The following is a 23897-nucleotide window of genomic DNA, read 5'->3' on the forward strand; positions in this document are numbered from 1 at the left end:
CGAAGACTTTAGAGTTGCCCTTAGTGGCATGTAATTAGGAAAGTAATGTAGAATTTGACAAGTAGCTTGCTGCCAAAAAAGGGAGCCTAAGAGCTCATGTAATGATTCATTTTAAGTTTGGATTTTCGGTATGAGCAGCTTCCGCTATGTATTCCTTTTTCTCTCAAGTAATAAAATCCTTCGGGGGGGTCCAGCCCGATTGTTGTCCTGGGCCCTAGTGTATTTGTAGAGAGAGGGAGAGAGATAGCGTTTGCAGAAATTTTTGCCTACGAGATTCAAGTAGATGGTTTCAGACCTTGTAATTGGAAAGTTTTCCAATTATCGTTCCAGGCCCCTTACGTACAATTTCAATTCTCCATCCAATTGGGGGAAAATTCCCCATGATTGTTCAACATTAAAATGTCTGCATCTGTATTATAACAGAGGAATTTGGACAAATCTCATCTTTACAAATTAACATTACATTCGGAAAACTCCATAGCTCGAAGCCTGAGAGGGTACACCTGTTGAGGCAGCAAGAGCCAAACCAAGAACTTTTCGAGTGTCTGCAGGATTAATAATACCATCATCCCATAACCTTGCAGTTGCATAATATGGGCTGCCCTCTTGCTCATAAGCATCAATCACTCTTGCTTTGAACTGCTCCTCATCATCAGGGCTCCACTGGGGGTCATGGAAACATGAGCATGATAATATGAATGCACCACATCAGATCAAAATTCAATAAAACAGAAATTGTGTGCACGTGCGTGCGTGTGTGCGTGTGTGCGTGTGAGAGAGAGAGAGAGAGAGAGAGGGAGTTGCAACTTAATTTACCCTGGACAACAGTAAAGGCTAGTGGAAAAGTTACAATTCATGTCAAGCTAAGGAGAAATCCATGTGCAGCCTTGAGCTAACCCTATTGCTGTGCCACAAGATGCTGACGTCATGTTTCTTGATTATGATGAGAGATCACTGCACCATTTTGCACCCATATGAGGACATAGGGGCAGTAGATCTAGGGGATACTGGTGGGGAAGATAGCGGAAAACAGTGACTGGAACAGTCCTCTGTCTGAGGCTGTTCTGCAGCAGGTAGGGTTGCAGACAGAACCCTAAAAAAACTTGGACACAAGCAGGTACAGGCGCTGGTCTGGGCCTTTTACAGGCCAAATCTAAGGTCTGTCAGTTGGCAGACAGGTTGGCTGGAACAAACCCTCTGGTCAGGTCAAATCAAGATCCTGGTTCAGCCCACGTCTGGTCAGCCTGTTCTAGGGTTCAGATGACTGAACCCAGGCCCCTCCCTTTGGCATCCCACTGAAGTGCTCTTTTGTGAGGCATGCAGGAGCCCTAGCTCAAATATACAATTGCCCCTTCCCCTCAGCTCACTGGCGGCCTGATCTGCCTGATCAGCTCACTGGTTTTGCCTAGTGTCCTCTGGATATTTACTGCTCTCTCTTGAGCCATTTTACCCACATCTGTGGAGGGATACACTGAGGTAATTTGGCATTCTATTTGCTATTTCTATCTCTTGAATGATTCAGATTATGGGTTAATTTATCAGAATACTGTACACTACTGTTGAGTGTGTTTCGGAGAGAGTTCATTGTTCCCTTCGACTGCGTATAGGTGCTACAGCAAGCACTTCCATCTTTGACAGCTCAAAGAGCAAGTGTAGGTTGCTTCTTACCGAGCCACAAAATGGCTCCTAACCCCAACAACAAACAATAGCCAGAAGTGGAACGTAAAGTGTCCCCATCATCGGCATACCCCTAGATGTTGATTCCTGTATAATACGTGATCCCATGGCCTGAGGTACCCTTTAGATACTGTAATACACACAAGCATGCCTTCCAATGCGTCTCCCTTGGTTGTAAAGGGCATTGGTATAGCAGTCTGACTGAGAAAGCAATGTTGGGTAAAATATTGGTCAGTACAGTAAGCTTCGGACCAATCGTCCATACCTTATCATATCTACCAGCTGAGTTGTATCTTCTTTGCTTAATCTGGTCCAAACTTCCATAGGAGTGACTGCCTTCTTGCAATCATCCATCTGGAAATGCTCTAGTATCTCCAGCAATACTTAACCTGCCAAATCTCCATGCCAAGGAAATAGTGGAGAAACCCAAGGTCAATATATCAAACTCCTTCAACAGAGTTTTTACCTTATCTTCTCGTTGTGGGCAACAGTTATGATAAGATCATCAATGTACAAAATCACGATCATCCTCTTGCCCTCCTCTAAACTGGGCAACAATTATGATCGGATCATCAAATCATGATCATCCTCTTACCCCCTCTGAATGGAGGTACAAGTCTGCATCCGACGGACTCCAAAATAGGCCAATCCTAGTGAAGCAGTCATCAATGTGTGGGTACCATGCTCTAGAGGCCTGTTTCAGCCTTCTTCAGTCAATATACAACATCCTGCTTGGTATGAAAGCCTAGTGGCTTCATCTTCTTGTCGTCTAGGAGATAGGCTTGTGACTCTTCACTGCAGCTGATGAAGACACTGTCTAGTCGTTGGTATTGGTATCTTTGTGAACATGCACACAGGTGTCAGAAATGAAAACTCTCATGACAGAATTTTTACCTGAATATGCCTCCAGATCAATCTTCCCTTCAACTCCTTTAGTCATCATCTTATTGAGGATGTGGAAAGCTGCCTCCACCCAAAAGGTTCTTGGACGATTCTTCCCCCTGAAAATACTCAAACCCATCTCTGCTATGGTATGATTCTTCTGCTTGGGAAAGTTTAGTTTAGACGAGATGAATGGGGTGGCTTGAACGTCTTGAGTTTCTTTCCAGTCTCGTTCTCTACTTTCACTTTCTGCTCTTTGAATTTGTTGAAAGACTGAGACTTCTTGGACAGATAGTACACCCATGTAACTCTGGTGAAGTCATCTATAAAGTTCAAAGTAAATTGACCTTGAGAATGATCTTGTAGCATGAGTCCAGAGATATCTGCATGAACCAGTTCAATTGGCTCTCTGTCGGGCACTTGTATTGCTTGCTCTCCAGTCCTCCTTGCTATTGTTAAGTTATGAAAGTTCATCCACCATTCTTGCCTTCCACGTCGATTTCAAAGGCTGAGTAGCCGATGTGTCCAAACCATTCTTGCCATATTCTTGACATGCCTTCTCTACCAAAACCAATATTGCACTGATTTTGTTGAGCCCTTCTTCGATTCCTCCAGCAATCACCTTGTCCATCGCCTTGTACTTGATAACCACTATGTCTTCATCTAATATGACGCTCATACATATCGCCCCTTGCTAGCTAACTGACAAAGAGAAATTTCTTACACAAGTCAAGTACATAGAGAACACCAGTTGATACCTTGTCCTTGCCTGTGGTGAATAATGGAACACCTCCGATCCTTTGATAAAGTAGCTGTGATATCCCCGATTGGACAGATGAGCCTCTGCTAACACTAGTCATCAACATCCTGAGTCACTGAAAGCATTAGACACTTCTCTGCAATCTTAGCCTGAATAGCTCCCCTTGATACCATTCAAGGATTCTATCTTGGACTCCACCTTGGGTTCATTTTAGTTTTCTTTTGATCTGCCTTTTTCTTTCGGCAGTCCTTCGTGAAGTGTCACAATTTCTCGTAGTACAAGTACCTCTTCTTTTAGAGTTTGCCGACTTAGGCTCTTTGGAGTCCTCATCAATTTGGGACTTACCCTTGCCCGCTCGTTTCTTGCAAAAAGTCCTTGCCACCAAATCCTTCAAACTCTCTCTCTTGAGCTTCTTCTTGCAGAAGCGAAGGCACTAGCTCTTCGGAAGTAGCTAGTGCCAACCATTGCTCTGCAATATGTATATGTACAACCCTTATAGCTTCGAGGAAGTATGCCAGGTACAAGCTTGGCAATCCAGGATAATTTCATTATTTGACACTTGTTGAGAGCTGATCCCTGACTACCTTCATCTTCATGATCTAGTCCTGTATTGTGTTCCCTTGCTCAGCTTCATGTTACAAAGTTGGGTTTCGAGCTCAAGGATCCTTTTCGTGGCATTGATTTCACACGTATCATTTATCACTGTCCATACTTGAAACACCGCATCTACAAACTAGATATGCAGTTGTATTGAATTTGTAGTCGTGCCAATGATGGTGGCTAGGGCCTTTGCATCCTGCATTATCCAATCTCTGATTCCTATAGGATTTGCTGGAGTTATCACTACCCATGCTGCATTCTTTATGTCCTGTGGCCTTAGCTCCATCCCCATCATAATCTCCCAACTCTCTCTTACCAGAAGGTGGCTCCAAATCTTTCATCTACTAGAGTGGGTCATTTATACCATCGAGCTTTCCCATGTCCTCAAAGTTCCGGATCAAACCGGGGTCGCCTCTTTCTAGTGAGAGACTCCTTCGTTCAGGATTGAGGTGAATCACAAGAGTTGCTAGCGAGGCACTGATACCACATCAGCGATGTAAGTGCTTGCTCTAGTGCCTATAAAAAGCGAAAAGAAACAAGTCTCTGAAACACATTCAACAGTACTCTGATAAATGAACCGTAACATGCAAAAGATAGAAACAGATAATAGAATGCCAAAATAACACTATATTCCCCAATAGATGTGGGCAAAAGTGCTCAAGAGAGAGCAACAAACATCCAGCAGATGCTGGGCGAAACAACAGGCAGATCTGGCCGCCAGTGAACTAAGGATGAAGGGGCAATTATGTCTCTGAGTTAGGGCTCCTGCATGCCTCTTTGAAGAGGCCTGACCAGATCTGAGCTGACCCAGGGTCTGGAATTGATCCGACCAGAAGATGTCTTCCAGCCCACAGGTATGCCGACTGACAGACCTTAGATTTGGCCAATTAATGGCCCAGAACAGGGCCTGTAACTGCCCCTCTGCCCTGCACAAAGACTGCTGCAATATGCAGACTGCAGGTGTCTAGAATCCGCCTCTGCCCGAGGCCTGATGCACCTGCTTGTGTCCACATTTCAGGGTCATTGTCTGCAACCCTATCCTGCTGCAGAACAGCATCAGACAGAGGACTGTCGCAGTCACCTATTTCCTATGCCTACCCCCACCAACACGTCTAAATCTACTGCCACTATCTCCTCCTCATATGGGGCTCACATGTGGGGCATTGAGTTCTAACAAGCTCAAACATTAAAAGCAATCCTTAACAACGAAAAACCTTCCACGAGCCTTCTCATGGAAATCCTCTATCTATAGGGCAGATGGGCATATGCATAGATTTCCCTTCACATGCTAGTACATGGTGCAGCCCCTTGCTGAGCTAAGTCTGCAGCTCTTCAGCCTCGAATTGACCTCCTGGATAAGGCCTAAATGGTGCTGCTCTTCTGCTCCTTTCTTCTCCCTGAAGGGCTTCCTCAGTTGATGAAGAATGAGGTCCCTAAAGCCTCCTTTTACAGGAGCTGGATGCCCCCTGCCAACCGGCCTCATAGGGGGATTTGAGCTGACCCAAACAGCCTACCCCCCACCAACCTGCTGGTCTGTAAATTCCCCCTGGTGGGAGCACATTTCTTGTGGTGGAGCTGGCCCTGCATGGCCAGGCTGCCACTGGCCCAGGCCATGCAGTCCCCTACCCAGACCTGTTCTAGGGCGGGATCTGCCCTAAAACCATCTCAAACAGGCACCCTTTCAGATCTGCTGTTCTGCCTCCTGTCAGGTCCACGTCAGGGCTCTTCCAGCCCACATTTCAGGTCTGTACAGCCTGCAGGATCCTTCCGTACAACTGCTGATGTCATCGTGCCTGTTCCACACTGTTTTCCCAGTGCAGTCATGCTCCAGCCAACCTGTGACAGACACGTGGCACATCCGTTCCCTTGCTGTCCACCATGGTGGCTGGTAACTCTTTGGATCTGCTGCCCACATGGCAGCGCATGTGCTGCCCATGTGGCAGCCCCATCTTTTGTTGTTTTGCTTTGAGCATGCTGCCCACATGACAGCCGAGGTGCTGCTCATGTGGCAGCCACATCACCCCCCACTTTGCTCTCCTCATATGAGGGCTTTGTTAGAATTATTATTATATTCTAGGCAGTGGCCAATGTAATGTAATAAGTGGGTTAGGGGCACTTTTCCCTCTTAGAGGTTTTTCCCCCTAACCACAGTCTAATCTCTAACTACGGTTAGAGACTAGATAGGGTTTTGTCACTTAGACAAAACCCTCATCTCTTTCATTGTACTTCACTTCAGTTCAGTACATTTTGGGGAGTGAACTACCTTCAGCTCACTCTCTCCATTTTGGTCACTCTTGCTCTTGCTTCCTGTTTTCTCACATTTGGTATAAGAGCAGCTCTCCCTTCCCGGACCTGCTCCTTGCTTCCGCATTTTCTCTCCTCTTCTTGCTCCCAGCTCCCGTCCGTACAGATCCCGCACGTCAGCTCCAAGGTCATTCGTACAACGTACGGACCGACAATCCGTATGGTTTCGACGTACAACGCCCGTACCAGCTCCACCGCCAAACTCTCCGTACAACAAGCACCATACGCCGTACAGGCGCTTGTACCAACCACGCTGTACGCAGTTGCCGTCAGCTCATCCGTACAACAGTACGACTGACCGTACTGTTCAGTATACTGCTCCGTACATCCTCTGTCAGCACAATGTCAGTTCAACCGTACAGCCATCCATACACCGCACGGATTTCATCGTGCAGTCGTCCATACATTGTAGGGATTCCGTACTTAGACCATACACTGACAGTGCCGTACTGTCAGCTTGGTACAGGCTGAAAGTGTCCGTACAGTTCTGTTGCAAAGCCTTCTATGCAGGTTTCATTCCTGCAAGTACTCTAGCAGTTGGTTTTTTGGTAGGCATTGTTTGCAGATAGCCATTGTTTGGCTTAGATCTTGCAGAGAACTTGGGGCATTCTGTATTTGTGGGCAGACATTGCAGTTGGTTTGCAGGTTGTCCAAAAATTTGGGGCTTTTGCAGGCAAAGTGCAATTTGTGCAATATTTGGGGCTTTCAGATCATTTGCCCTCTTTTGTATGCAATTTCCCACAAGAAATTGGGGCTTTTGCATTTGGGTTGCAATTTTGCAGGTAAAAGAGCATTTTGGAAGTTTGCAAGCATTTCTGAACTCAGTACGAGTCAATTTGCAGACTTTTGCCACTTTTTACAGATTCTATTTGAAGATATTTTTTGGGCATTCAACAGAGCATTGTGGTGCATTTTGAGCCTTTAATAGGTTGTGACAGTATTTGTCACTATGGGCAGATTTTCCTTGGCAGATTTTACTTGTGCATTTGGCATCCCAGAAAGGGATTTTACTTGGTTAGTTTGCTGTGTTTTTTGAGTTTATCTGGCAAAAATGGCTCAGAACAACCCCAATGAGGTGTTCGGAGTTCTCACACAAGAGGATAAGTTGGATGGCACCCTACTCCTTGTGGAGTTTCATGGTTTGCAATATCTTGGTTGGTAGATATCTTTGGGACTATGTCAATAAAGATGAAGCAAGACCAGGTACAGTGGCCCCACCTGTCACTCCTAAAACTGGAGGCAAGGGTAGAGATCAAAATGCAGCACAAGTAGTTGGAGCTGCCGCTCTAGGAGCTCCCACAGCAGAGCAAAAAAGATGGGACTCTAGAGATGCACAAGCTCTTTCAGTAATTTCTCTCACTATCAAGAGGTTCGTTATACCTCACATTCGGTCATGCAAGACATCAAAGGCAGCTTGGGAGATACTAGAGAGTATGTTTGCAGCAAGAAATGATGCCAGAGTTTCCTTTTTGAAGTGAGAGCTTTCTCATACGCATTGGATGAGGGAGATTCCATGAATTCTCACCTCACAAAGCTTCAGGACTTGAGGGAACAATTGCTGAACATTGATGAAGTCATTCCGGATCCAGAGACGATTACCACCACTTTGAATTCTCTTCCTAAGTCCTATCTCGGATTCCACACCTCGCTGAATTTGTCATTGAGGGGGGGCAGCAATCCTCTCTCCTTTCACGAGTTGGTAGGACTTCCGTTGCAGGAGGAGCAGACACGAAGAAATATGGCAACCTGGGCTGGCAAGCATGCCACTGATTCAAGACAGCCCTCTTGTAAGGCTAAGGGTGATGCTGATAAGCAGAAAAAGAAGGGCATTTGTCACTATTGCAAGAAGCCAAGTCATTATATTGGAGAATGCAAGAAGTGCATAGCTAAAGAGAAGAAAAGGGATTCAGGTATGGCTGTGTTAGATGCATCAGCTCCTCATTCTCATGATGGGGGAGATGTTGCAGCCAACTTTGTGGAAGAGCACTATGCCTTTCTGTCTTGCACTTCAGATTTTTCAATGGGTAGTTTAGATGCTACATCCACTAATGATGATGACCCTTATGCTTTTTTGACTTGCAGCTATGATCCTTCAAAGGATGCATGCTCTCTCAGTGTCAATGAGACATTGAATACTTCGTATTTTGACAGTGGTGCTTCAAAGCACATCACTTCCAAGAAGAGTCTTTTTGTATCTCTGCATCCTTCATCTACCAAAATCCGATCTTGCATTATCAGTGAGCACTCCCACCGCTGCAATGCAGAAAGCGGAGTTATGGCATGCCAAGTATGGGCACATGAGCTATGGCAGCTTAATGACACTTCAGAGGCATAATGGTTGATGCATTGCCTCCTTTAGAGTCACCTACTCCTCATGCATGTGAGAGTTGCATCCTTGGTAAGATGCATAGATTTCCTTTCAAGAAGGATGGTGCAGTGAAAGCTACACGAAAATTACAGCTTATTCACAGTGATGTCTCCGGTCCCATGAGGACACCTGCTTTTGGGGGTTATCTTTATTATGTTACCTTCATATATGACTTCACCAACCACACTTGGGTCTATGGTCTCAAGGCAAAATCACAAGTGTTTATGCATTTCAAACACTTTGTGGCTATGGTTGAGAATGAGACAGGACTCAAGGTACAGACACTTCGCACAACGAGGGGGGGAGTATATGTCTCATGAGTTTGAGGCATTCTTGAAGGAGAAAGGCATCACGCATCAGCTTACAGTGAGGCTTACACCTCAACAGAATGGCAAAGCTGAGCGGAAGAATCGCACTCTTATGGAGATGGATAGATGCATGCTTACCAGTAAGAAGTTGCCTCACAGGTTATGGCTTGAAGGCCTCATGTGTGCCAACTATGTTTTGAATCAGGCCCCCACAAAGGCTTTGAAGACAATCACTCCCTATGAGGCATGGCATGGGAGAAAGCCTTCAGTGGACCGTTTCAGAGGTTGTGTTGCATATGCCCACGTGCCTGTGGAATTTTGACACAAGTTGTTAAATAAGGCACTTAAATGCATTTTTGTGGGGTATACCGTATAGTTCACAAAGCAAAGGCTATCGTCTCTACAATCCTGCTTCACGCAAGATTTTTGTTAGTAGAGATGTTATATTCTCTGAAAATTCAGCACATACACATGCTGAATTTCAGATTCCAGCTTCTTTAGATGATGTTTTTGAAAGGATGCTTCCTATAGCATTTGGTTCCCCTACTGAGGTTCATGCTGAAAATCAGAATTTACAGCAACCTCCTCCTGATCCACATGTCCCGATTCAGCCACAGGCTGATTTTGTACCTCCACAGGGTGTGGATGAAGTTGTCAGGCAAGAAATTCAAGAGATACACGCAGCCAAAATGTTAACACATTTCTCTATTTCCTGTACTAGAGATCACGGGAGAAGCACCAAGTATTTCCACCCAGCCAAATCCTGCTGAAGCGTGAGAACTCATCAGAGAATTCAAAAACCATATACGTGTATGCACCATCTCCTTCTCTCACTAACTTCAGCAAGCCCCATCTCCCTAGATGGATCTAGATGCCACATGTCATCCTTATAGGGCCTTCCTAATGCAACATTTCACCCCTCTCCTGGGATGCATTAATTACTTTGCCCCTAGGCACATTTCTTGCATTAGGCCCTTAGCCTTAGATCCACCTAGTCTGGTGCTATCAACCCTCACCAAGGACCTTGACATTAAATCCCTCCCGATCATTTACATAAAGCGCAAACACATAAATTACAGAGATAGATCCTTTAAGGGAAATGTCGACTGATTCTTTCGAGGTCATGCTACCTCAGCTAGAGCGTAACATTCCTTCCCTCTTCAGACATCAGCGTCCTCGATGATAAAGTCTGGGAACACTCTCCGCAACTGATATACGGACTCCCAGGTAGCTTCGGATAGAGGTTGACCATGCCATGCAACCAACACCGTGGGTATCTTCCGATTTCGTATTTGCATTGTTCCTCGGTCCAGGATTCTTGTTGGTTTGCGCCTTGCAATATCCTCTATCTCCTGAAACAAAACCACACCTTCGATTAGTGAGTCACCAGTATGTAAAAATTTCTTTAAACGTGAAACATGAAAAACCGGGTGCACCTTACACCCCTGTGGCAATTCTAATTTATAGGCTACACTGCCTATTCTCTTTAGAATTAACCACGGCCCACAGTATCGAGGTGATAACTTAGCACACTCTCCTGAAGTCAACGACTTCGAGTGCGAAGGAATTCTGAGAAAAACTTTTTCTCCTTCTTCAAATACTCTTATAGACCGATTTTCATCCGCATACACCTTGGCTCTATCCATAGCCTGGCGGATATTAGCTCTCGCAAGTGCTAGCATCTCCCGCATCTGAACTACAAAGTTCGCGGCACTAGGCACTTTCTGAGGTACTCCAACTATAGTCGGATTGGCTGGTCTATAACCATAGTTCAACTCAAACGGACTGAACCCAGTAGATGAATGTTTCCTATCATTGTAGGCAAACTCCAACAATGGCAACCACTTGTCCCATGTATGTTGCCTCAATGACACATATGCCCTCAGCATATCCTCTAAAGTCTGGTTGACTCTCTCCGTCTGACCATCCGTCTCAGGATGATCCCCACTACTCATTCCCAACTCAGTCCTTAGTGTCTCAAATACCGCAGTCCAAAAGTGACCGGTAAACCTGACATCTCTGTCTGACACTATGGATCTAGGCAATCCATGCAGACGAAAAATATGTCTAATAAACAAATCCGCTACTTGCGGGGCACTAACAGACTCTCTAGTCGGAATGAAGTGAGCCATCTTGGTTAGACGATCAACCACCACAAGGATAGAATTATATCCTCCTTGTGTTGCAGGTAACCCTACAATAAAGTCCATGGAAATGCTCTCCCACTTACTTAGTGGTATTTCCAAGGGCTGTAAAAGTCCGGGTGGCTTCACCCGCTCGGCCTTACTTACTTGACACGAGAAACACCGTGTCACATATTCATGAATATGCTTTTTCATCTTTGACCAAAAGAAATCTCGCTTCACGAGATCATAGGTCTTCTCGACTCCTGGATGTCCCGCACACGGGCTATCATGGCATTGTCGAATGACTCTCTGCCTGAGATCATTCTGACCAGGTACTACAACCTTGCCATTTCTAACTAGCATACCATCCCTTATGGTATATCTTGCATAAGTTTGGCCTTTTCTGGATGCCAGGTCATCCTTTTCACTTTCCCCGGGTTTTAACACATGAGCCTTAGGCCATAAGCTCTGGACAAACTCGTCCACCTTCTGAATTTCTCTGATCTCGGTCATTAGAGCACTCTCTAATACCGTGAAACTCAGGTTGTGCATAATGCGAGACAACGCATCAGCTATCTTATTGTCTTTTCCTCTTCGGTACCGAATCGTTAAATTAAACTCCTGCATGAGCTCTGCCCACCTAGCTTGGCGGCCCCTCAAGTCAGGCTGTTTACAGAAATGTTTCAGAGTATCATGATCCACATCCACATAAAACTCTGAACCATACAGATAATGCCTCCATGTTTTCAAAGCATGGATAACAGCGTACAACTCCAATTCATGAGTTGGCCAATTCCTTTGAGAGGGAGAAAGCTTCTTGCTTTCAAAGGCTACTGGCCTTCCCTCTTGAAGGAGGACTGCTCCTACCGCAATGCCACTTGCATCGGTTTCTAGGAACAACGGTTTCTGGGGATCAACTATTTTTAACACCGGTCCTGAGACCACAGCTTGTTTTATGGTGTTAAAACTTTCTTGTTGATTCTGTCCCCAAATAAAAGGTACTCTATCTGAGGTCAGATCAGTCAATGGCGATACTATTCCGGAATATCCTTTGATATGCCTTCTATAAAACTGGACAAATCCCAAGAATGATCGCAACGCGGTCAGACTCTGAGGGATTGGCCAAGTCAGTATCGCAGCCACTTTCTTCGGATCCATTTCTACCCCCTGTGGAGTAATTATGAATCCTAAGTACTCAAGCCTAACCATACACAGTATAGTTTTCTTTTTATTCACGTAAAGACTGGCTTTCCTCAAAGTACTGAACACTATTCTTAAGTGTTCATAATGCTCAGTAACACTTTTACTGAATATCAAGATATCGTCAATAAAATGTACTACGAACTTTCCGATATACGGTCGTAGTAAGTCGTTCATAAGCATGACGAAGGTCGCTGGAGCATTGGTAAGGCCGAAGGGCATTACCAAAAACTCATAATGACCAAACCTACTTCTAAAAGCGGTTTTATGCACATCCTCGGCTCTAATCCGGATCTGATGATAGCCGCACTTGAGATCTATCTTGCTGAAAATCACGGCTCCATGTAATGCATCTAGCAAATCATCAATCCGAGCCATCGGATACCTGTGCTTAACAGTGATATTATTCAATGCTCTGTAATCTATACAGAGGCGAAACGTATCATCCTTTTTCCTCTTTAATATCACTGGCGAAGCAAATGGTGAGAAACTTGGTTGAATCTGCCCCAACTTGAGGTATTCTTCCAGTTGCCTACGCACCTCCGCTTCTTCAGTAAAACTCATTCTATAGGGAGGTCTATTTACAGGTTCTGCCCCCGGGATCAGTTCAATCTTATGCTGAACTTTCCGCTCTGGAGGTAACCCATAAGGTAGTTCATCCCTAAAGCATTCAGAGAACTCCTCTGTTATAAGATTAGCCAGCTTGGCCATCTCATCACTTTGCGTAACATCAGTACTAGTCGAAGAATCATTCACCGACTCTACCGATGCGGTGCAAAGGTACAAAAACTCCACTTGAGCCTTCCTGATTTCCATCACGGAAACCAACGGTCCCTGAGGTATATCTTTTTCACCTCGCAAGACATAAAGCACATCATTCATCTTGAATTGATATACGTGCTTTTTCCAATCAATGGCTGGATTCTTCCTAGAATGCCACGCCATTCCCAGGGCTATATCCGCATGAGCAAGCTTGGTCATTTCAAAATCAAGCTTCTCAGTATAGTCCTGAATCCGAAGCTCCAACTGGGTAACCCTTTGGTCCCATACTTCAGTTGAACTTCCATCAGCCATCCTGACTGTATACGCATAGTCAGATGGACTTGTCTTTAATTTCAGCCTCTTCACGAGCTTGGAGTTAATCACATTGTGAGTTGACGCGGAGTCAAACAACACAATGACATCATGACTGGCCACTTGCCCTTTCATTTTAATTAACTCCGTATCATTGAAGGCTGTATACCCCGTTGCTGCGGGCTTAGATAGGATGTTATCAGGTGCACTCGTCACTAACTTAGCAACAGACACACATAACAAACAAGGTACTAACCTCTGAGAAGATCCCGCTAGCTGAATCTGCATCTCTTCCGCTCTGGGACTTCCCTGCATCTCCACGTCGCACTCTGAGATCACCATCTCAGCCATCCGACGATCTTTATTACGTGGACAATCTCTCCACTGATGAGGTTGAAGGCAACCAAAGCATAAGCCTTCTCTCCTCGCTTTTTCCCTTTGTTCTGGGTTCAAGGGAGACTTAGACCAAGCCCGGGCTGCCATTGGAGTTACTTTTCTCTTCACTCCAATGGTGGTACTTGGTTTAGGAGTTTCAGCCGGTCTCGCCTGCTTGGCTTGACCACTCGGCTGCGAACCACTCCCTTTACTAGTCCACTTCTTCTTAAACCCAGATTTCTTCGGATACCCATACTGGGTTCCGACCTGTGCAAACCCACTTGGCTTGCTGCCCTTGGCATCCTCGTAGTTCAAGGCTATAGCTATTGCATCATCTAGCGTGTTCGCGTACTTAGCCCGAACTTCCATTTTTATTCGGTCATTCAATCCAAATATGAAATCTTTCACTTGGATTGATTGAGGCAGGGGTTCGTCAACCTTCATTACACTCTCTCGAAACTTATCAGTGTATTCTGCCACTGATAAATTTCTCTGACGCAGGTTCCTATATTGATCCCAAGCTCGGGATGCCTTGTCAGGAGGTAAGAAGTGTTTCCTGAACTCTCTTTTAAACCCCTCCCAGGTAGTGGATGCTATGCCATCCTTTTGTTGTTTAATCCACCACCGATCCGCTGCCTCACTAAACATGTGGGTGGCCTCGCGGATCTTTTTGATGTCATTTCTGATCTCACAAATGGCGAACGCCTCGTCCCATTTGTGTAGCCAGGTCTCAATGACATCGGAGCTACGGTCGTTCATCCGACCAGAATACTTTTCCGGTCTGTAATTGGCAATAATGGGCACTTTAGCCTTCCTAGGCTCGACCGTATGGACACTAGACTCCGGTTCCATTGGAGCCTTTCCCTTCTCCTCTCGAGAAGGTCTGGCAGACATACTATGTATCGCTCTCCTAAGCTCGGACTGCCCTGCATTAGCTTGTAATTGCTGCGCTAACAACTGTTGCAAGGCATCTTCCAGCAATGCAATTCTGCCAGATAAAGTGTGAGCTACTGGACGCGATCCCTGCTGGGTCGGCCGGACTCCTGATTCACCAGGGTCCCTCCTGGAAGCCCCTTCTTCTGCTTCCATTTAGTTCAATAGGTGTTTTGTCTTGGGTTTCCTTTTTTTTTTTTTTAAAACACCGCTAGAACACTGTATTTACACGCTTACACAATTCAGGGTACTGACACTCTGACACAATTCCCTATACTAGGGAATACCTGCAATCTGACATGCACACTAACTACGCATTTGACACAAGCATATATTCAAATCCCGCCTTTCCCTATACTAGGGAAATTTCTGCAAATAACTCAGACTCAAATATACAGGCATGGTCTCAAGCACAATCTGTCCTTGCTACAGCATCAAACTTTATGCATACTTATCACTTACGAGATCCTGCTCAAGTAAACGGAGCATCAACGAAACTAATCAGGGAAAAGAAACACAGAGTTGGCGAGAGCTCCCTGGTTTAAATCTGTCTGAGAGAATCCGTCTCAGCTCCACCTCGTTCAAGCTCCTACGACAAGTCTTCAGCCTAGAGCTTTCCTTGCATCGATCCAATATTTGGTTACGTGCTGCCTACGTACTACCCATGTGACCTTGGAGGGCTGCCCAAGCCCCTTGGTTGGCTGGTCGGTGTCGTGCCTTCCAAAGGTTCCTCTTCAATCTGACTTATGGGAATCGTCGTTCCAACAACGATTCAGAACCAGGAGGTCGACTGGTGGTTTTTTTTTTTTATTTTACGTAGACCGACGTCGAACAAACAGCCCACGATCACGTCACGTCCCCGCGCTCCACGCTTGCCAGCCGCTTCACGCTTTCGTTCATGCTTAACGGAATCTCCTCTCTTCCCCGTTAACGGTCTCCTCTGCCACAGGTCTGCATCACGAGCTCCTTCATGGCAATGAATCAATAAATGAACTGTTTGTTTTTCAGCTCATGCTCCCGTTGGACTTCTCGTCCAAACTCACAAATCCTTTCTCGCTGTCCGTCGCTCCACACCTATCCCCTTTGGACTCTCCGCTGATCAACGTCGAAGGGCCTTACAGGATAAACATCAACAATCTCAAGCCTCACTTGAAAAGCCTCCGTTCGCCAATTCGTAGGCCCCCACGCAAGCGCCACAATTCCGTATACTGACTACCGTCCATCGACGTCGCAGCATCACCAGGTCAATTCGTCAATTGGCGCTACGCAGCTTCTTTTTACGTCCTCTCTTCCGCTCTAACCTGAGCTCTGATACCAATTGTTAACACATTTCTCTATTTCCTGTACTAGAGATCACGGGAGAAGCACCAAGTATTTCCACCCAGCCAAATCCTGCTGAAGCGTGAGAACTCATCAGAGAATTCAAAAACCATATACGTGTATGCACCATCTCCTTCTCTCACTAACTTCAGCAAGCCCCATCTCCCTAGATGGATCTAGATGCCACATGTCATCCTTATAGGGCCTTCCTAATGCAACATTTCACCCCTCTCCTGGGATGCATTAATTACTTTGCCCCTAGGCACATTTCTTGCATTAGGCCCTTAGCCTTAGATCCACCTAGTCTGGTGCTATCAACCCTCACCAAGGACCTTGACATTAAATCCCTCCCGATCATTTACATAAAGCGCAAACACATAAATTACAGAGATAGATCCTTTAAGGGAAATGTCGACTGATTCTTTCGAGGTCATGCTACCTCAGCTAGAGCGTAACACAAAACAGTCCCGAATTGGTTGCTACAAACTCTCAGGGAGAGTAGGCTTGAGGTCCCATTGCCTGGCAGGACTCGTAGTGCAATAAGGCATGCAAGGGGGGCTCTTTCAGTTGAGACAACTTATGCAGGGACTCTTCTTGATGAAGAGGAGCCTAACTCTTTTGAAGAAGCAAAGGATAACGTGCATTGGATGCATGCCATGCACAATGAGTTGCAGTCCATAGAGAAAAATCAGACTTGGGATGTTGTGGATTTGCCACCAGATAAGCATGCCATTGGTACCAAGTGGGTTTTCAAGGTGGAAAGGAAGCCAAATGGGTCTATTGACAGGTACAAGGCAAGGCTGGTTGCCAAAGGCTATGCACAAAAGAAGGGCATAGATTATGAGGAGACTTTTGCTCCTACATCTGGATGACCACCAACGGTCAATTATTGCAATGGCTGCAAATTTTCTTTGGAATGTCCATCAGTTGGACATAAAAATAGCTTTCTTCAATGGGGGACTTGCAAGAAGAGGCTTATGTCAAGCAACCTCCTGGATTTGAACTTTCTAGCAATGCACTTCAGGTTTGCAAGCTTAACAAAGCTTATATGGGCTGAAACAAGCCCCACGTGCATGGTATGCCAAGATTGAAGCCTTCGCGAAGAGGCATTATCTCTGGTAGACATTCTCAAAGACAAGTTGACGATTTGCAGGTTCAAAAAGGAGACCGAGGAACCTAATGAATGGAAAGAATGTGTCACAAGATTGGTAGATTGTTTCAGATTCTATCCAACAGCTGATGAAGACAAGTTCATGTGTGCTAGCATCCAAGGGTTGAAGCACTATATTTCTACGCATGTGAGAACTCAAGATCCATGGAATGTTGAGGGAGTGGAGTAACTTGTGGAGTTCTTTAGGGCCAAATACAGCAGCTATCATGAAGATGATATTCACTTCCTTACATGACAGCATAATTACAGATGTAGTGCAAACATGTTACGTCAGCTTTTTTAAACCCCTCTCACTCTCTAAGGTTCTCTTTTCCACCACCAAGGACTTAAAAGCCACCTCATGTTTCCTAAAGGACCCTAACTCTTCCAACCTTCTTAGCCTCACCAAATTCAAAGAAGATCGAAGATCGAAGATCGAAAAGCGAGGAGTTTGAGATACAAGAAAACAAAGAGCAGGGTCGAAAGTGAAGATCGTGAATCAAAAAAAGTGAGAAGACAAAATCCAAGGCCATCGAGCAAATCCTAGGGAAATGGCAATCATATTTTTCTCTATGGAAAAATCTCAGTTTTAAAATGACGAGTCCAGAAAGAGATGAATTGATTAGGGAGAGAGAGGAAAGAGCTAGAAAGGGAAAGACGGTTATGGAAGAGGAAATACATGAGGAAGCACATAACGAAACTCGGGAGGATAACGTGGAAATGGAAGACATAGATTACGGTGATTATGGAATTCCGTACATAGAATTCATTAAACTTGAAACTCGAACGCAAAACATGAAAACACAGTTAGGAACTGTTAATGATACATTAAAGTCCCTAACTGAAGCCATAACCAAGCTATCCGATTCTCAATCAGTAACTCCTATGGCACAATCACCGACTCCTCCTAGCCAAGTTAAGAGGTCCAACTCTTGACTTAAAGAAACCTATAATATTCTTAAGAAACTAAAACCACCAATTTTCAATGGGGAAGAGAAAGAACGCAACAAGGATGCGATAAATACGTTCTTGCAAAAATGGCAAGACTCAAGAATATCCCTCCTGAAAATCAAGTCATGGAAGCGGGCCTTTCCCTTGGAAATAAGGCCTATAAATGGTGGATGAGCCTCAAGGAAAATAATAGAATTCCTGAGTATTGGGCTGAATTTGAACAAAAGAATTTTTACCTGAGAATGAGTTAGAAAGAGCTTGGGAGGCTTGGGACAATTGTACTATGGGTAAGAGCACTCTAGCCCAGTACATAGCGAATTACAGGAAACCAGTCCTTAAGCTGAAAGGAATCGATGAATTCCAGAAGATAAGGGGTTTCGTGAGAGGTCTCAAAGACACTTATAAGGTTGAGGTGAGAAGAAATTCTCCCAAAACCTTTGAAGAAGCAATTAGTATGCCCAAACATACGATGATACAATGGGAAAATCCAAAGCTGGAAAAATTAAACAAACAGGTTTTGTTCCTAAGTTCAAAAAATTTCCCAATTTGAAAAGCAAGGGGCACTTTAGGAAGGAGGGCTCTCAAGCACCACCTAAGAAACCTCAAACACAAAATTATCCTCTCTTGAAGAAAGAGGATTATGAAAGGGCCAAGCAGGAAAAGCTTTGCTTCAAATGTTTGGACAAAGATCATGCTGCTTGGAACTGCTCTAAAAACAGACAGACGGGAGCTAAAGCCCCAAATTCATGCAGTGCAGGTGTTGCCGCTTAATGGTACTGAAAAGTACACTGAGGTAGAGGTCTATCATAAGGATAGCACCCACATGTGTTGTCTATCATCGACAATGTGGCAGCCCACCTTTGGTCCTCATGATTTAATGAGGATGCATAGAAAAATAAAGGGGCAAAGGATAAAAATTATGGTCGATGATAACGCAACACATAATTTCTTAAACTACTTTCTAGTTAAGAAATTGAAGTTGCCAAAGAGTCCAAGTGCCCATAAATATATCGTCTCTATAGCAAAGAGCAGTGATAAAAAGGTTTGGGACACCATGATTCATGGTGTGAAGGTGGAATTCCAAGGTTATCGGAGTGCCTTGGATTTTCAAATTTTGCATCTCGATCGAATAGATGTTGTTTGGGGTCGAGAATGGTTGTATAGTCATGGGCATAGCTTACAACGGAGTTATCTAAATAACTCCATTATGTTTGAAAAAGATGGTAGAGTCTTCCAGATTCAGGGAGAACATGATTCCCTGAACATGATGTGCCCAACTCTCCTCTTATATGCTCCATGGGATTGAAACAACTACTACACCAAGAAGAATGCGAGGTATAGCTCTGTGAACTTGCTTTAGTTGGTGATTTTATTTCTTCTACATCTAAAAGCAGTAAAAATTTTAGTGATAATGATAAAACGTATAAATCTTCTTTCAATGAGATGTTTTTCCGGTTGATTTGCCTGATGGTTTACCCCTTGAGAGAGAAGTAGATCATAAAATAGACTTAATTTCTAGATCTACCCCTATTTGTAAACCTCTATATAGGCTTAGTCAAACAGAGGAACTTGAGGTCAAGAAACAATTAACTAAATACCTTAGAAAGGACCAAATTCAACCAAGTAGCTCACCTTGGTCTACACCAGTTTTGTTGGTAAAGAAAAAGAAAGGTACTATGTGTCTATGCATAGATTACTGAGCATTAAATAAAATCACCATAAAAAATAAGTATCCTATGCCTCGCATTGATGAGCTCTTTGATCAAATGCAAGGGGCAAAATATTTTACTGAAATTGATTTAAGGTCACGATATCACCAAGTAAGAATTAGAGAAGAGGATGACCCTAAGACATCATTTCGTACTAGGTAAGAGCATTATCAGTTTAAAGTAATGCTATTTGGGTTCCATCTGGTGCTACAAAAGATGGACCTCTCTGTACTAGGGTGGTGCGCTTATGCGGAATCGGACCTGGTGGAGCAGGAGCCACATGATAAAAAGCCAAGAAATGACATCCACACCGCAATGATCAAGAAACCCTATTCTGGCACCCCCTCTCACCGACACATCTTAGCCCGGTCACTTCCCCATCTATAAGCCCCCAGATGAGGAGAGCAAAGGGGGGGTGGACCGTAGGTGATGTGGCTGCCACATGGACAGCACCTTGGCTGCCATGTGGGCAGCTTGCTCACAGCAAAACAACAAAAGATGGGGCTGCCACATGGGCAGCAGATCAAAAGAGTTACCTGGCAGTTGGGAGTCACCATGTTGGACAGCAGGAGACAATGTACCACGTGTCTGTCACAGGTTGCCCAGAGCATGATTGCACAGGGAAAACAGACAGAACAGGTGTGATGACATCAGCAGGTGTACGGAGGGATCCTGCAGGCTGTACGGACCTGAAACGTGAGCTGGAAGAGGTCTGAAAAGGTGCCTGTTTGGAGATGGTTTTGGGGCAGATCAGGCCTTAGAATAGGTTGGACTGGGGCTGGGCCAGTGGCAGCCTGCCAGGTGGCCAGGCAGGGCCAGCCCTACCTCAAGAAATGTGCCCCCACCAGGGGGGATTTACAGACCAGCAGGACGGTGGGGGGGAGGCTGTTTGGGTCAGCCCAAATACCCCTATCAGTCGGTTGGCTGGGGGACATCCAGCCCCTATAAAAGGAGGCACTTGGGGCCTCCACTCAGGCAGCACTTCAAGGAGCAGAAAGGAGAAACAGAGCAGCACCCTTGGGGCCTACATCCATGAGGTCAATTGGAGGCTGTAGGGCTGCAGACTTAGCTCAGCAAGGGGGTACCCTTCCAGGGCAGCAAGGAGCAGGGATCACGGCACAGTGACTAAGGTCTACAGAAACTCATTCAGGAGCACGTGGGCTCAGGGATCTAGAAGTGCCAAGGAGATAGTAGGACAACTTTTGGTAACGTCAGAGGACTACGGTTTGGTGGAACTCTGGGCCTCTCTTTTGTATTGTGTCCATTTGAGGATGGATATTTGTCTTTTGTTGGTGCTATATCTCTCTTGCAGCATTGTCTATTTATTGGCTTGCACAATGCACATACACATGTTTGTTGAGTACACACAAGTAAAGAAGTTTTGGATTCCGTAGTTGAACGCTTCCGCGTGAGTTCCTGGGATGCACTAATCAGTCTTCCCCTGCAGGATACCCTCTGTCTAGTTCATTTCTAACATACTTTTGATTTCACATGCTTCTTTGGCCTTTCGCTGACGTTATCCAACCAACCTATCTCTCCCAAGACACATCCAATCTATAACTCACAAAACGCCAAGACCAAGGACCCTTAGTTCTTAAAGGTTGTCCTATGAGATCAAAGAACAATTCTACTACCTGTTCGGGAGGGATCCTGATACCCATATCAAAGGTGTCTAGCATTTTTCCTTCTGAAAATGACATATGAGGACCACCCGTCATCAACATGGAGTATCACATGATGACAAGGATGGAGAAATCCTTAAACTACCAAGAAAGTTCTTGAGATGGATAGCCTACACTGACCAATACATACATGTACCACTCAGCTAGCTGGGCTCTCCCCCCTTCTCATGGACACCTGACTACGGGTGTCTATATTGATGCACCCCAAAGATAGCAAGCAGATGGCCCACAAGCTTGCCGACAACAAAGAGGTTACAAGGACCACTGGAGCTGATATGGCATGGCAACAAATCGACAATAGCAGATCATGGATATGTGTAAGACATGCAAAAAAGGTCGCACCTGTCCTACGCGGTCCAGCAGCTCTACAGCTTATGATCCTTGAAATATATAGAAGGATGCACCCAAGGGTTGATAAATTGGATACACTCATCTCCATCTTATCACTTAATGATGACACAACTCGGCCCCAACTACCCTTCTTGCTAGATAGCACTCCCTGCCCACTCTCTCCTCTTATTGTCAATTCTCTAGAGTTTTAATGTTCTAAAGGCTTTCGTACCTCTAAAATTTTTGCATCCATTTTTTCCTTGCAAGTAGATCAACTCAAATGATAAGGTTTTTGGATGATGCCCGTATCATCCATGGTTTCCATTTGAAATGTTTTTCCCAAAATGTTGCAAATTTTACATATGTTCAACTTGGCAAATATCAAGGTCAATACACTCATGCTCTTCACCAAAATGAAAACAAGCTCTAAAAATTACAAGATGATGCTGATATCCCAATACCTCTACAGAAATGGACTGAAACATTTAGAGTTTTCTTGGGATGTTTAGCCATTAAGGTTGTGGTGGTTAGTTTCCAAAGAGTGTTAGAAAACTCTTCACCAAAAATGAAAACAAGCTCTAAAAATTACAAGATGATGCTGATATCTCAATAGCCTCTACGGAAATGGACTGAAACATTTCGAGTTTTCTTGGGATGTTGGGCATCAAGGTTGTGGTGGTTAGTTTCTCGAATGTTAGAAAACAGAGACAGAGGTTGTTAGCTATAGCCAACACTCGTGCAGCAGAAGATTGTGTATAAACATAGCTCAGGAAACATACAGTGCTTAATTCCAATCTCACCTTTTGTGCACACACGTGAATGTATATACCTAGATGAATCCAGGAACATTCCCAAACTCATCCTCTAAAAACACAACATAGTGCAGTTTCAATCTCATGATAGTCACTCACAAGGTTGAAAACCATAAACTCCATCATGCATAGCAGGGACTAGCTACTATGACACAAGTGAATGTATATAGAGATAGATGCAGACACGGTTATTGAACAATGCACAATAGAGTAGAAACACTAAAATAGATTCCTCCAATACATGGACAAAACCCCTTACAAAGGTGTGCTCAGTGTGCCACCATCTAGCAAGCCTAGCTGTGGACCCCTGGCACCACAAAATTGTGTTTTACCTTCTCCTGGCCCTCCAAAACTCTGTCAGCCTGTGTGCTCATATAGAGCTTCATGATGCCACACAAACAAGTCTCCTCGTTGCTCTGAATGCAGCCAATGGTGAGACAGTGTTCACCCTCTCCTTGATCCTTGCTGCTCTAGATGTAGCCCAAGTGTGAGGGACAAGGTGACCCTGATTCCTGGCCTCTCTGGTATGCAGCCAAACACAATGTGAATGATCTTTTGCAATGTACTGCTCTTCAACCTAGAAGGTGATCTACAGACTGAACTGCTGGATACAATGCACAGGCCCCCAATGATGCTCTTTCATAGGCAATAGGCCCTGCTGACCTGGACGACCAACCCACAGACTGGGCTGACCCAGCATATGGATTTCCTTCTACTTACTGACCAGGTACAGCACCCAACCTGTTCACAGACTGTGACTGACGGCAGTCTGCAGTCTACTGCTGCTCCTGGACAGCCCTAATCTGACTGCCGACCTGCCCCAGTCCAAACTGTTGCTGCACACCTGACCTGCTCTACAAACATCCTACAGGACAAGAATCTTTAAGATGGTTGACAAGTTGGAACAGATCCTTGTGCAAAAGGCCCATTTTGTCCCTAATTCATGAGACGGACAGCTAGATAGTCATCTATTCGTTTGCACATGATGAAACTCTCGATATGTGGGCATCTAGAAGATTCTAGCGTGTTCGTGACTTTGTTTGGCAATGTCACATTTGGTAAGCACTGTTGTGATCCAGGTTGGCTCAAAGAGTTTGAAGGCTTTAGCACTTGGAGAAGCAAGAGGTACAGATGCACGGAGCAGTGTTTGAGGATGCCTTCGACTTGTCCCTAAGGGATCTCCCAGGGGAATTGCTGAGGTATCTTTTTGATTGGGTTGTGTGGGCCCGCACTAGGTTGATGTATCAACCAACTGCATTAGGGTTAGGGTTTAGTGCAATACCTGCCACATGGGCAGGTGCATATCATGCCATATGGGCAGCTCTGAGGGCTCTGT

The 23897-nt window shown here is 44.9% G+C and overlaps 1 protein-coding gene across 1 annotated transcript in view; it reads right to left on the reverse strand.

Moving 5' to 3' along the window:
* Nucleotides 1-270: 270 nt before the first annotated feature.
* MCCB (3-methylcrotonyl-CoA carboxylase) overlaps nucleotides 271-23897 on the reverse strand; it is a 46788-nt gene continuing 23161 nt past the window's right edge. The window contains exon 10 of the mRNA XM_087380794.1: nucleotides 271-663. Coding sequence (XP_087236920.1) covers nucleotides 460-663 — 204 coding nt within the window. The 3' untranslated portion in view covers nucleotides 271-459. The remainder of the gene's footprint in view (nucleotides 664-23897) is intronic.

Source organism: Dipteris shenzhenensis, chromosome 10 (assembly GCF_047967505.1).
Source record: "Dipteris shenzhenensis isolate YYH24624 ecotype China chromosome 10, Dip_SZ_1.0, whole genome shotgun sequence".
NCBI lineage: Eukaryota > Viridiplantae > Streptophyta > Polypodiopsida > Gleicheniales > Dipteridaceae > Dipteris > Dipteris shenzhenensis.